A 15501-nucleotide genomic window follows, 5' to 3' on the forward strand; every position below is an offset into this window, starting at 1 on the left:
AGGATAATTATCGCTTTTTAGCTACTAAAAGTATACTAATGAAATTATAGTCGCCAAGTTTTAAGTTTTGGAAGCATAAATTTATTATATATTTAACATACTGACTGCCAGTGACTTAAAATTATTTTAAGACCAAACGACTGATCCTTGAACATACATTTTTTTCTGGTTTTGTTTAGGAACTTTCCCTAGCCCAAAAATATTCAGTGGGTTTTATTGGGTAAGATCCACATCTTAAAAACAAAAAGATCACAAAATGCCGTTACCCCCCTATGTATTACATAGATGTTAATGAATTGTTGTTTCTTATTGATGCAGGTGCTGATATAGATATAAATCATGATGAGTCCATTTACACCATGGAGGAACGGGTCATAATGAGCACGTGAGTTCACGAACGACCCCATCCAGGAAAATCAATGAGACAGAGTTGAGTTGATTTTGAGTTTAACGTCCCGTTCAGCAGCGAGGCTATATGAGACGTGGATCTACTGATTAACGTGGAATCCGAACATTATCTCCCGCCGGGAATCGAACCCGGGTCTCCCACGCCATAGGCGCGTATGCTAACCGCTTAGCCACGAAGGAGCTCTATCAATGAGACAGAATCAGCATAATTTCACTCTAAGGTTTTACAAACCATCCTCTCCAAAACAAACAGTTTTACGGTGAGAGAAAAAGCTCTTTGCAACTGGTTGCATAAAAGATAAGCCCCGTTCAGAACCACCACCAACATGACTGGAAACGCGTGTGAAGGCTGCAGCTCTGTCCATTTGTCTGCACTTTTGGAGTGGCCATCCTGAAGTCTTGATCTGTCATCTTGCGACAATGCATTATGAGGGTTCATTAAACAAAAAGTTGCTAACACACGTTACAAGACAGTTGGCAAACATAAGGATGCTGTTCGACGTGCATTTACTGCCATCACGATAGCAATGTTGTGGGGAGTTTCATATCGTACATAGAGGAGAATCACACTATGTTATGAAAACGATGGTGTACAAACAGAACTCTGGAATAAATAATAAAGAATAGTCATATTATACTATCTAAAAGTTGCTCTCTGCCATGATCCAACCATAATACAATGCGACCATCTATGAATCTGTGGACACACGATAGGGGTAACGGGATTTTATGATGACTTTGTACTTCCACAAATATACTTCAAAACGTGTATTGAAATGATAATCTTAATGTAATATAATTACTTTCTTTAATAGTGTTTTTCATCTGATCCCTAGTTTCAGAACTTGCTTTAAATACGTACTTATCAAGAGATTTCCGGAACAGAATACCACTGAAAAAAATAAATACGTCTGGGTATCATGCATAAGGAATTGGTTCGAGCTCGGTCAAATTCGCCGTAAGAGTGTTCAATTGTAATCTGGAACATAAAGCAATGTGACTACATTTATTTCTGTACTATATACTCGAGTATTAGCATAAACGAATAATAGAACATCTTTCTCCACGTTTCAGTTAATTACAAATTCAAACTCTTCATTTAAAAACGGAGATTTCCAAATGCGTATTTCTATTTTCTCAACACTATATTTAGATAATTACATACATACAAAGGAAAAAAGTTACATTAAAAAGGAAACAAAATCTCTTATGTTAATTACAAATGCACAAATCACAACTCTCTCTTTTTTTATACCTAGGGTATAATACCATAATTTGAATCAATGAGGCTTCATTTAAATAAAAGGTACGGGTCACCACACTAAATGTTCTAACTCTAATTTCTTAAACTAAACCATGTTATGCTGCAGCTATTACTGAAACATTTATTTGTGAAATATGAACAAGATTATATTTTCGGAAAACTTTGCTCGAAGGAAATTCAGCCCCAAAAGTAAACTACCAATTACGGAATCTATCATGAGGAATGACACGCCTGTATTAGGATTATTAATGAAATATTGTATATGGATTTCTTCTACGACAACCATTGCCAAAAGCTGACAGGTTAATTGAGGCAACAAGAAAACGAACAAGATGCAAAACTGGCTGTTGGTTGGCTACGCGTACAGTGTGTACACACAAGCAGAAGATCGAGATTCGAGTTCCTACCAAATCAGTGATCAGATGTTCCTGCTTTTCGAACATTCTTCCCTCTACACAAGCATTGCCTTGAAATAGCTATTACTTTTTAAGATAGGACAAAAGTTACCTCAGTACTCGCTTGAGATGATAATTTATCGAACTTATTCCTAATCACAACGATGTACCGCTTTATATTCAGATTCTGTTAAAAACATGTATCTTTCTGCAAAGAGAGATGTAGCTACTGCCATACCTAAGTAAGTTGATCGCTTGATGGTGTTGAATGTAGTGAAGAAATGCGTTTCATTTCAAGCGCTGGGTGACGTTGGCTAAAGCAACGGCAAATGCTTGCAAGGCTGAGAAGGGGTACTGGAAGTCCAAGGTATACGCGTTCCCATCAATACGACCAAACTGCATCACCTGAAATTTTAAGCAAGCACTTATTTCAACACAGAGAGCATTACATGGAGATCAGTTTGCACCAATTAATCACTGGATAATCATGAAATTAATAGAATCAGTTTAGTTCAGATTTATATAATACAATACAAAAAGAAAATCTCACAGCCTTTTTTTTTAATTAAAGCAATTGTATTAGCCCCTGGAAGTTCAACATGTAGAATTTTTATTATATATTTTAACACAACTCATGTTAAAAGTATCAAAATATGTACACACTAATACAGTCACATTTAATAAAAATATAGACTTAAATAGTACAACACTTATAATTTGAAACTTGCATTTCATAATTTTGTTTAATAAAATATGAAAATTTCAAACTATTTCAATAACATTACTACTTCAATATGTGTACAATATATTCCTACCTTTGACATAACGTTACCTAACTTAATCATTAATTATAATCCACGGTAGATACGAAGAAAAAGGGTTTCCACTACATACAGTAGCTTTTAAAAACAAGTACTGGTCTAATTAAAAGCATCTTCTCAACTTAGAAAGCCAATTCATAAAATTATTAACTACAATTTTTCAGTGGTTTTATAGTACGCATATTAGATTTAAAAATGGAATGCAATGAGTACGTTATACGAATTCAAAATCTTAAGACTTGCCTACAGAAATGTCCTTTCGTATACAAATTACTACACCATAGTATTTCAAAGCTAATACAAAATGTACGAATATATAAAGATGTCCTAAGACATCTACCGGAGGAAGAGGCAGAATAGTCTTCAAAATATTGTCGTTTATGATAAGGGCACTTCTGTTGGTAAGTTTAAATTCTGGAATATGTATCTTAGATAATACAATTTTAAAACACCTTTCGCAAGTTTGCGTTGATATTAATACATCATGTCAACGTCAAAACATACATGTATTGAACAAAATAATGGAAATATTTGTCAAAAGTGAGACATATTTTCACTGTGTTTGGTAACACTGACGACTAAAGATATCAATTGTCTCTCGTTTGATGCAGGCAGTATGGTTGTGAACGTTGCGCAGGTGTGATGAGTTTCAGAAAGGTGTAATTGTTTGTGGCCACCGATAAGCAAAAGAGCGACGTTATGGCTGTTTATGTCTATTCTCTGCGAATGCCCCAGCATGTAGACAACTTCTTCTGAATAAAGCTTTTTCACTCAATCTCTACAAATCATAGTCCTGTCTAAAGCCTGTATACATCAACTGATATAAGAATACTCTTTGCTTTCTTTAACGAATTTACGATTCCTTTACTGAATCCGGACCAGATTACTAACAAATGGAAGAATTGAGGTTACTAAGTGTGCCCAATGACGAGGCCTTTCGGCCCATCACGACATAGCCCAGTAGCGGACTGCCACTAGGTTTCAACAAAAATAAAATCAGAAATTAAATATTTAATGCATAAAACAAATAAAATAAAGAAATAAACAAGTATTCTAAAAATATAAGGAAAGTTCATTTAATGAGGAAAGGATAGAAATAAATAAAAATTAGTGAACAATTGATTAAATGAATAGCTGAACATTATTAGATAACAGTTCACACAAATCAAAGATTCAAAATCGTTCCTCAGGTCGATAACACGAATAAATCAAGCATTTGCAAACTAAAAGCAGCGTTATTCTACAACAAATGATTCAGTGAGTAGTCCATACTTCTCTCTGAGTATTCGATACATCCACAAAAATAAAGCGAGCGCTCTTCACCATACGGACAATGTATTCTGTGTAGCAAGCAGAAATCGGTTTGAGTGGGTTCAGACGCAACGAGGAGTGAAAGAACATGCTCAACGGTGAAGACTGAACACAGGCGACGAAGAGTAAATTCTGCGCTTTTTGAGGGTAACTAACAATTACCTATAATGCTGTTGATAATATATAAGAGACATATATAAAATGTAAGCCACTAGGTTTGTGACTTAATAACTCTTGAACTACCCGACCGATATCTCGATCAAATTTTCAACACAGGTAAAATTCGGTTCTGGGATGGTTTCTCATTTTACTTTGATGGTGTAACTTAGAAAAAAAATGACATGAAACCTTTGTTTTACGTCCCGTGGTTATGCCGACTAGACTAAAGGAGACGGTGATGATGAGAAATGAATGAAATGGTGAAATGAAGAAAGTGGGAGGAAACGGGATAACCCCGAGGAAACCCATGCACGCGATGTTTGTCCACCACAAAGTTCACTTGGCGGGGGCTGGGATCGAACCCGGGACCCCAAGCACTAGAGGTGAACGCTCTATCACTGAGCCACCGCGGCCCTTGATTCAACTTAGGGGAGGGGAAGGGGATATATAAACCTCCATTCCAAAAGAAACCGAACTTTTGAAAACAAATAGTACCACTAGTGCCATCTGTTGTAATATTTTACCGGTAGATGGCGTAGTCCCTCATTGACAACTGGTATAAATGTCATGACATTTGGATGCACGGCAACAAAGTTATTGCGTTTCAACTGTCAGTGTGTTGTGTACATCGGTCGGAAAATGAGTTTCAAACAACGAGCTGCAATTGAGTTTTGTGTTAAACTGGGTAAAACTTTTAGTGAAACGCACCAAATGCTACAAAATGCATATGGTGATGAGTGTCTATCCCGTACGCAAGTTTACGAGTGGTTCAGGCGATTCAAATCGGATAGAGAGACGCTGGATGATGACGAAAGATCAGGCCGTCCCAGAACCGGATTATCGGAAGAAAACATCGAAAAAGTGCGTGAATTCATCAAACATAACAAAAAATCGTCGGTGAAAGTTATTGAAATGGAATAGGCATTCCTCAAACAACCGCATACCGCATTTTGACCGAAGTTTTGGGCCTTAAGAAGGTTAATTCGCGGTTTGTACCACACAAACTCACCGAAGACCAAAAAGTTGATCGAATTGCGCATTGCAAAGACATCCTTAAAAGTGCTCGGCAGGATCGAAACTTCTTGAAATCGATTGTAACTGGTGACGAGACGTGGTGTTTTGAATATGAGCCCGAAACAAAGCGGCAAAGTGCTGAATGGAGAGCGCCGGATGAAGGAACACCCAAAAAAAGTCGCTTGATGAAGTCAAAAGTTAAGGTGATGCTGATTTGTTTTTACGATTCAAAAGGAATTATCCACAAAGAATTTGTTCAGCCCGGCCAGACAGTCACTGGAGAGTTTTACTTGGGCGTCATGAAGCGTTTGCTGGCAAGAATTCGTCGTATTCGGCCCAAATATCGCGAAATCGGCAGTTGGACTCTTTTGGACGATAATGCACCATCACATCGTTCGCGACTTGTAACTGAATTTTTGGTCAAAAATCACATTATTCGGTTGCATCATCCGCCATATTCACCAGATCTCGCTCCATGCGATTTCTATCTGTTCCCGAAACTGCATTTGGCGATGAAAGGAAAGTGGCACGCATCGATTGATGCCATTGAGAAAGCGACGACCGCCGTCCTAAAGACCATTCCAATAAAGGACATGGAGAAGTCGTTTGACAACTTGTTGGAGCGTGCAAATAAGTGTATCGATGCAGAAGGGGAATACATTGATTAATAAAAATGATTTGTTCCAAAATGTACATTGCTTTTTTTTTTTTTTAAACGTTCGGTTTCTTTTGAAATGGAGGGTGTATAAAAATGATCGAAAACCGATATTAGTGTGGAATCCATAGTTTTCGTTGTCGCTGAGATGAACAGTGACACTTCCGATGAAGTTTAAATCAAAATTAATCTCTTTATGCCTAAAATGTAACGTATTCTTTCAGTGTGAAGAACGGTATTCTGCTAATATTTATAAAATTATTAGTGATATAAAGATATTTAGTTACTGCATCAGAAATTAAAAAAAAAAAAAAAAAAAAGAAAAAAGAAAATAAAATAAATTAATGACCTACAATCGCTGACACTAAAGTATTTGATTAAAATACGCTTATTTTCTGCAATTAGCCACTTGTCTAAATTGGACACTTTTGAATGGGACTACTACTGACCAACACAGACAGGTTTCATTGTACATATCTTGCTAATAAGCTCCAATTCGGAACAAAATTGAAACTGACCTGCTTTCCCCGGAATTCTATTTGGAAATTCTTGGCCGATTCTTGCGTGACCCGTCCTCCAAAATCTAACTGATACACTTGGCTGCTCTCATTCCACAGCGGCGCCTTGTTGTGCATAACGAACTCCCGACGCCGTGGCAAACTAGACGTCGATTCACTACTGCAACACTTGCACTTGCCTCGTTTCAGCTGCAATCAAAATAAGATTATTAGTATTCACTTCTATCTTCTAATAAACATCCTGAACATTTTCTGCATCACAGACTGGATATCATTAGGGTGGAGTGAAAAAAACTTTCTTCAAATTTTCATTTTCCTAATCTTCAAATAGCTGCGAATTAAAATGAAAAACAATATATAAAAATTGCAGAGCTAGTTGAGCTCATCTTCAGGCGGTCCACTGGAGGGAAAGAGAAATCCATCTTAAGATTCATATTTTGCAAGTTCCTGCCGGGAGTGTATTTGTGTTCTAGTGAACCTATCTCTTATTTTCTGGCCACAATGTCCTTTAAAGAAGGAAATACTTATTGTGCTGTAAGATGTATTATTATAAGATGTATCTTAGAATTTGTCTGCACTACAATACCTTTATTTCTATGCTACTGATGTTGCATTCCCTCCGTATGCTGATCACATACGTTGAACATTCAGATGTGTGCATGATCTGGTCATTTCTTGGAAACCTTTTCAGAACACATTTTGCTATTGTTGTGACTCAAGTGAATGAATTATTCAAAGTCAATGTCTGAGGGGAAGGAAAGAGCCACTGACTAGTTTCACATCCTGAGAATGACATGGAAATGTGGCAATGTCCAATGTTGACCTAATATTTATAATTTCGTATTTGCTGAGGTTGGGTGTAGCTGGTGGCTCATTTACTTCCTCCCAATCAAACATATCAAAATACTCATGTGATGAAACCTTTAACTTCGAGATATTAAACTGGTGTACCAGACATGAAAATAGTCGCTTACTCTGAGGGAAGAATGTAGATGAAAATATTTCAAATTAAAATCCCAAGAGGAACGGGAATGGAAAATGGCGAAAACTTCATAACGAGGAACTTCATAGTTTATACGGTTTATTAAACCGTGTTAGGGGCATCAAGTCTAGGAGGCCCAGGTGGGCAGGTCATATAGCTAAAATGGAAAAAAGTAGGAACGCTTTCGTTTTGACTGGAAATCCAATCGGAAAACGTCCATTAGGAAGAGCTAGGCACAAATGGGAGGACAATATAAAGATGGATCTCGCAGAAATACATTGTAGAATTGGCATCCAGTCGGCTACGGATAGAAATCAATGGAGAGCTTTTGTGAACGCGGCATTGACCACAGAGACCACAGAGTCAGTTAGTTAGTTATTATCGAATGGTTTCCCGCAACCTTCTCGGTCCATCATGACATTTCAGAAGCCAAGTTCATGGATATACTTTCGTTTACCCATTATCATAGTCAATATAACGTTCTTGGAATGAGGGAAGTAACTATCCTGTTGAATTACTTCATGAATGATGTTTCTGTACTTTTCAGGCAAGCATAAGCTTTTCTGAATAATCCCGAGGAGATTATGAGCACATTGAGTCGCATTTTTTTTTTTTTTTTTTTTTTTGTCAAACCAAGAGCGCGTATGCTTTCAGGATGTATAAGGCTACTATATTTTCAGTGTGTGAAATCGGAACATTTTTATGAAACCCTCCAACTGAATGATAGAAGTTAACAACATATGGCAATTATTGGCTGTTTACTTGAGCGTCAAACCTAGGCCACAAAAGCAAGGCTTAAAAGTGACCGGGACGAACAGGAGCTTGGTTGCGACACATCAGTTTCTGTGTGACATTTGTCTCTTAGCAACATTTGAGCATTTGTGGAACTTGCACTCTTTACTGATTCCTATCATTGACTGCGTTCCGGGAAATTAGGGTAGTAAGCGTTCCAGACTCTATTCTCTAAAGTCACTTTAAGCATTATACAAGAGGAAATGCAATTATAGGTTTCTTGAATTCGAGATGGTTGCTACTGTACCATGAGTTGAGGTATGTGGTACTTCCAGGTCTAGCAATCAACTAATGCTGACTCATCAGCGCTGGAAAGAAGCTTTCTAATTGTAACGGTTTTTATTCAATATATAAATATATTAAACAATGTTTCCCTGTTTCCTCTGATTTTCTTTATCAACACAGAATAGTTACCGTATTTTTTTTTATATTGCTTTTGGATACAATGTGCATATGCGTTGATTTAAATTAAAGTTTTTAGCCGAATGCATTTTGAAATAAAAATAGGAATGATTGTAAAAATAAAATAACTGAGTGTTTAATAAAAAGTAGGGAAATTTTCGCGTCCTGGCTTCAATTAAAAAGAAAAAGTCGGGACTAGAATCAAAAAGAAAGATTTCTCCCGACTAAATTGGGATGTCTGGTAGTGTTATGTGTTTAGTTAGAAGCACTAAATTAGAGCTTGGTTCTATGTTCCATAACACATGTTGAAATGTTATCTTCAATGAATTAAGTAGGGAGCAAAGACTAGAAGTTCAGATATAAACGACAGTCATTCCGCCACTAAAGTGCCTGAATCACTAGTAAAAAAATGCGAGATAACAAGGAAGTAGCTAAGTTCTCTAGTTCTCAGGACATTTGAAAGTAGTTCTTTCATTTTTAAAACAAAAAGTCGTTAGAGCCTGTCTATTCCACCTGTGCCCTCGGAAACTATGCGAACTATACTTCGGCCCCACCCCAACCACCCTCTGACGGATGAAACCCTCCCTTTGTATAAGGAAAAGAAGTGAATGACCTCAGCTGTGTTGCCAATTTGCCATTCAGTCGTTTGGTCTTGGCGATTGAAGATCGTATGCTACTTAGAATGCCTAACAAGTGCACAGCGAGATCCGTGAAATAATTCGTTGTGGCAACGTTTCCGCATCTAACAATTGAAAAGATCTCGGGTGCAGCAACTTGTCCCTCCTGTTTCGAGGGGACGACAGGAAAACACACATCGACAGCAGCGCCAGAAGGGGCACAGTTGAGATAGAAAGGCTCTAGGATGAGATATTTTAAGAAAAAGAATTATTAAGACTTGATTCTTACTATATATATTTTTTAATAAAGACAAGCTTTCACCTGACGATGATTAACTTATCGCCCTTAATTTTTACACACTATTTTAAAATCAATTTGTCAACTACTGATTGGTCAAGCATTTTGAAATTTAATGAATTTTTTCTCCTGCTCCACCCTAGTATACATTTGGAGTAGATGTCTAAAACTAGGCAAATGATTATCTTGTTCTAAACGAAAAGATACTGATATCAACTACAACTTAAAGAAAATAGAAAGCTAATGGAAAGTTCAATGTTTATTGAAACATTATAACTTACACGACGTCAAAGTTATTTATTATTATATAAGTATCCTTAATATCCACATTAGCTCTCAATACAACATAATTTTTGAGGAAAATATATTTGAGTAGATAGAAACAAGGCATTCAACAACATGAATAACATGCATTGAATTTTACTTAATATATTCAATATACACTTTCCATTTTCTAGAACCTTAGAACGAAAGACTCCCATACAAACTTTAAAATAAAATTTATTAAAACTTACTTATGACACAGACGGATCTTTTGTATTAAATAGAAGACGAGCTGTTTCATTCGATAGTCTGCTTCACTGATATTTCAGTTTTGCATGTTTTAAAAAAGCCTGCTTTACTGATATTTCAGTTCGGCATTTTTTTAAAAAATATTTTTGGTCTACCATAGTGAATTTTTCGTGAGGCCACTTATCTAGCGTTATTCCTGTACCAAACTTCTGAGAGAAAGAGAGAGGGAAGAGGAAAACAAAGATGGGGAGAGAAAGTTATCGTGAAATCGAATATATTTTGTCACTTGTCTTGTGGTGGTCAGGTTCTGCATTCTTTTGCTTACGAGGACGTATCTTCACCACTATTCTTCCCGATGACCCCATTCTTTATACTGCTATGACGTTTTTATTTTTTATTTATTTATTTTATTTTTACTCCTACTTTATCCTCTAAGGGCAAAAATCGCAAAAACCTGACATACAAGGATATTTGAGGAAACAGAATTTAAGGAAGATGACTGTTAAAATCATGTCATCATACTGTCTGAACGGAATTTCAATGACCTGGCCTTACAGGTTTCCTCTTCAAGCCTACCAAGCATGTACTAGTGGATTTAAGTCTGGTGGTCGACTGAGCCAATCTAATCATCTAATGTCCTCAGTCTCAAGGGGACGAATATTATCATCCATTAGAATGAAATAAGAGCTCACAGACGAACATACTAGTGCAGGATGGCATCTCGATGTCGTACACCTGTGACTATACTCCGTGGGAAGATATGCAGGGGCGTGCGAAACCTCAGGATGATGTTTCCCGACACTATTATTGTCCCTCCGAAATGGTCCAGTTCGGTAATGTTAATTGGAAGGAAGGAACAGTGTTCTAGGCTCTCTAAATACGAACACACGTCGAGAATGACTGGTGAGAAGAAAGATCATCTGAGAACAGGATATGACTTCACTCTCCTGCGCCCATGTGTGATGTTCTCTGCACTAATGCAAATAGGTTCTTGTTTCGAGTGGGGTCAACTGCACATGCCTTGTTGGTCGTTTGACATACAGGTGTTCTTAGCTAACAACCGTCTATGGACTGTAAACCTGTGATGGTACTTTGAAATAGTGGTCCTTGTCGCAGCTACAAGATCCTTACCGAGTCACGTGGCACTTCTTCCACATATGACATCATCAATACGGTCTCTTTGCGCCATTCTTCTACAGGTTCACTGACAATGACCTCAACAATACGATTGTCTGTGAATTCTCGAATACAACTACTCGCGTGCTGACGCAGTGCACGCCACACGCCATAATAGTATATAGTTTGTTACAACTACAATACATTCAAATGCATTAATATTCCTGTTTTATAGTAACTAAAGCAACTTTAAATATCCAACTGATTTATCACTTTCAATGTTATTTCGAAATAATATACGTAGAGGATCATGGCTCGAGAAATCTTTGGAAATCAAAAAGTTGGAAACAGGATACACATGTTTTTCGCACTATCACTTAAAGTGGTAAATTAGCTGTACATTGAAGCTACTTTAGTTATTAAAAACTATTAACTTCTTTTAGAATAAACTATTTAGTTTGTTCAGTATGTTACCGGCAAGCATACCTCTCTCTCTCTCTCTCTTAAATAAATAAGCCGCTACCGAAGGTGGGGGTTTTTATTGAATATTTCGGCATTAATAAATATTTAGACGTATTCCTGAGTTTAATTTTATAACTATCGATGACATTTTACTGTCAGCAATTGGGATATATCAGGAAATGTTAACAAAACATTCATCTCTGATTAACAGAAAGAGGTCACACTGCAGCATGCATACCACAAAACCAAATATATAAAATCAAGGAGCTTGACAGGGCTTAATTCTATCCATAATACTCACTCGACATGGCGACATCGTATTATAACCTCTGACAATGAAGTTCGGTAAATGAAGTCGCTGTGCTCGACCTGGCAACACTGGTGTAACGAAACACTGCACACGAGTAGCGACAGGTGCCGCCATTGTGGACCCATCGTTGTTCAGTTGTGAGTCAACTGTAGTTTGTGTGAAACGCGTTATACCAAGTGAGTGTTAGTGTGTTCGGTTTCAAACTGATAACAGTATAATGAACGAACAAAGGGTCAATTTGAAGTTTTGTTTTAACCTTGGCAAGACATTGAAAGAAACCCACGATATGTTGGTACAGGTTTATAAAGATCAAGCAGTGTCCTTGAAGTGTGTTTACGAGTGGTTCGGCCGTTTTCGAGAAGGACGGGATAGTGTTTCTGATAACCGCCGTAGCGGAAGGCTGTCAAGCTCTCGCACAGACGAAAACATTGAAAAGGTGAGGACATTAATCACGAACGACCACCGATTAACTGTGCGAATGATTGCTGAGGAATTGAACATTAGCCGTGAATCTATGAGATTTATCCTCGCCAACGACTCAGGGAAAAGGAAAACGTGTTGTCGACTCTTGCCACATTACTTGACTGATGACCAGAAGCACACACACGTTCTTGCCTCACAGGATTTTATCGTTATGGCGGATAAAAATCCAAATTTCTTGAACTGTATTGTTGCTGAGAATGGATCCTGGTGTGTGAGGTACGATCCAGAAACAAAACGCCAAAGCATGGAACGGCGTTCTCCTGCATCACCTCATCGGAAAAAGGTCAAAGCAAAAAAAAAAAAAAAAAAAAAAAAAAAAAAAAAAAAAAAAAAAAAAAAAAAAATAAATCACGCATCAAAACGATGCTAATCACCTTTTTGAACAGTAATGGCATAATCCACAAGGAATTATTACCTGAGGGAACAACATTGAATGCTGCTACGTACGCAAATTTTGAGATGTTTCATGGAATGTATACAAAGGGTACGATCCCAGTACTCAGAACACGGTTTATGGTTTCTGGTTCACGACAATACTCGCCCTCACACAGCCAATATCGTCAGACAATTCCTGGCCCCAAGGGAGGTGGTGCAATTTGACCATCCCCCATACTCGCCAGATCTGAATTCTCCCGATTTCTTCCTGTTCCCATGCCTCAATCTCGCGTTGAAAGGAAAGAGATTTGACGATATTCCAGACATCCAACGAAACGTGACAAGACTCCTGAGCACCATCCCGAAAGAAGACTTCTCAAAAAGTTTCCAAGACATGTACAGCCGTGCTCAGCGTTGCATAGCTGCGGGAGGGAACTACTTCGAAGGATAGTAAGTTAAGTTTCATTCATATTGTATCTATTTTCTATTTGCGGGATCATTCACCGAATTTTATTGTCAGAGGTTGTATAAGTTTTTATATCTAGCGAATATTCTCTGAAAAATAAAAGGTATTGAAATGTCTTTGATACCCAATCCATCCAGGAGATTTTTTGTGGTAAACGATGTGATATAGAAATAATTGACTAACCTTCTGTCTGAGTTGAGCCTTCTGAAAGCTTTCCAGATCCTTGTAATTCTTTCCATTGATAATCTCATCACCTGAGTGAACAATCTCATCATCAGAGCTTTCAATTGCTTTGTTCTTCCTCTGGCGCCTCGACAACAGCGGAGAATTTAGTAAATGCTTTCTAAAAGTAGAAGAGAAAAAGCAACATCTTCACTCGAGGCTTCAACTGCATTATACGCACAGGAACTTTTTACGACTTATTGTTACCTGAGTAGGACTGCATGTACATAGAAACAAGAAAGCCAATAAATAGACCATTATTAATTTGGAAGAGCACCTGGCTAGATACATAACTATTAAACATGTAAATCTGAGTGTGTTACCCATACAGGAACTTTATGTAGTTTATACATACTAAGTAATAAAAACGTATACCGCAATTTCATCTTTCAGTTTCTATTATTGTTTCTGTTCCCTTCTTCTGGGTCACGGTGTAAAACGCTCACCTTTGGCACGTCGGATCCCTAGTTCGATCCCAGCTCAAGCCAAGTGGGCTATGTCGTTGACAAACACTGTGTGTGTGTGCAGATTTCCTAGAGGTTCTTCCGTTTCCTCCCACTTTCTTGATTCCATCATTTCGTTCATTATCATCACAGACTCCCTTAGCCTCGGGGCATACACATTCGATGTTAAACTAAATAAATAAATAAAGTTTTCTTCTTTTTACTATATTATAATGTAACACTGCGTCATGTTCAGGTGTTACGTAGGGTTCTTTACAGCTTTAATCACGGTAAACCGAATAAATAAATAAAATAAATAAATAAATACACAGGTAAATGGAAAAGCTTATGTAAGTACAGGGCAGAGACCGAGCGTAGATTAATAGTTAAAGTCCTAACTAGCATACAAGAAGTCCTGGTTTCGAATCACTTAGCCGGCCTTCCTGGCGAGATTTCTTTAGACTTCCTCCGTTATACTGGGAGAATACAGAATAGAATCTTTACATAAAGGCCATAAAGGCCCTGGGAGACTTCATTTTACATTATTGTTAATGATTCCAACGGAAACTAACTTTGTGTTTGAATCTGGAAGATGTTAAATAGGACAACATCCTATTCGTTTTGTACAAAAATGCAGTAAGTTTAATGATTTTATAAACTGATTTCCTAAATTACGAAACAGAAAACAAGCATCGCAACACAAGTTTGGGAATCTAATTGAAGCAACGAGGTTAAGTCATTCGAGACCAACCAAATTTTCTCTTTTGAGAAAGAACTAGAAAATAAAAAATCGAACAGAGCCTAGACCACACGAACTATGCTGGTACAGTGGGGAAAATATTGAAGAAGTTATGTTGTACTTCTCAAACTGAACGTCGTATGTCGGGAACTATTTCACAGTGCAGTAGTCGTCGACTTCGTTTATAACTGTCCAGTCAGAGGTCGGTTAGTTGGTTGGACTGGCGTTTAGCGTCCCTTTCAACATCGAAGCTATATGAGACATGGACGTACAGCTTAGTGTGGGATCCGAAGCAGATTAGCTTCCACCGGGAAATGAACGCGGTCGTTAGTCAAATTTGGTGATAGGCTACCATAAAGTACAGTGCAACAGATCATTTTGATTAATCGTTGGCCGATGATTTTGGCTGAGATCCTCCGAAGCAACTCACAAAAGCAGAAATATGCAAAATATTGGAATCTATATAAAATAACACTACGCAATGGTACGTAAGTTTATTTATAATGCTAGGAACAGCCATCAGCCTGATACATCACTTCAAAAAATTTAAAATTTAGTACATTCAAAAATACAGATTTAAGAACATATTCATCTCCTAAATAACTGTTTCCGATTAATCAAGATTTATAAATTTAGCTCTACTAGCTGATAAAGTTGCAGCTCTTTTAGACAGCAATTCATATACTCTTCCCTAAGGAGACGGATTTCAATTAAAATGACACGATTAACAAAAAGA

General features: G+C 37.4%; 1 protein-coding gene across 2 annotated transcripts in view; it reads right to left on the bottom strand.

Annotated features, from left to right (window-relative positions):
• The window catches only part of Tusp (WD40 superfamily protein Tusp), a 320891-nt gene that overhangs the window by 18294 nt on the left and 287096 nt on the right, over positions 1–15501 (bottom strand). For both annotated transcript variants that reach the window (XM_081732680.1, XM_081732675.1), the window contains exons 13-15: positions 13545–13704; positions 6546–6734; positions 2306–2472 (exon numbers count right to left, since the gene is read on the bottom strand). In XM_081732680.1, the coding sequence (XP_081588806.1) occupies positions 2356–2472; positions 6546–6734; positions 13545–13704 (466 nt within the window). In that variant the 3' untranslated portion in view covers positions 2306–2355. The remainder of the gene's footprint in view (positions 1–2305; positions 2473–6545; positions 6735–13544; positions 13705–15501) is intronic.

The sequence above is a fragment of the Thermobia domestica genome, chromosome 1 (genome assembly GCF_964235325.1).
Source record: "Thermobia domestica chromosome 1, izTheDome1.hap1.1, whole genome shotgun sequence".
NCBI lineage: Eukaryota > Metazoa > Arthropoda > Insecta > Zygentoma > Lepismatidae > Thermobia > Thermobia domestica.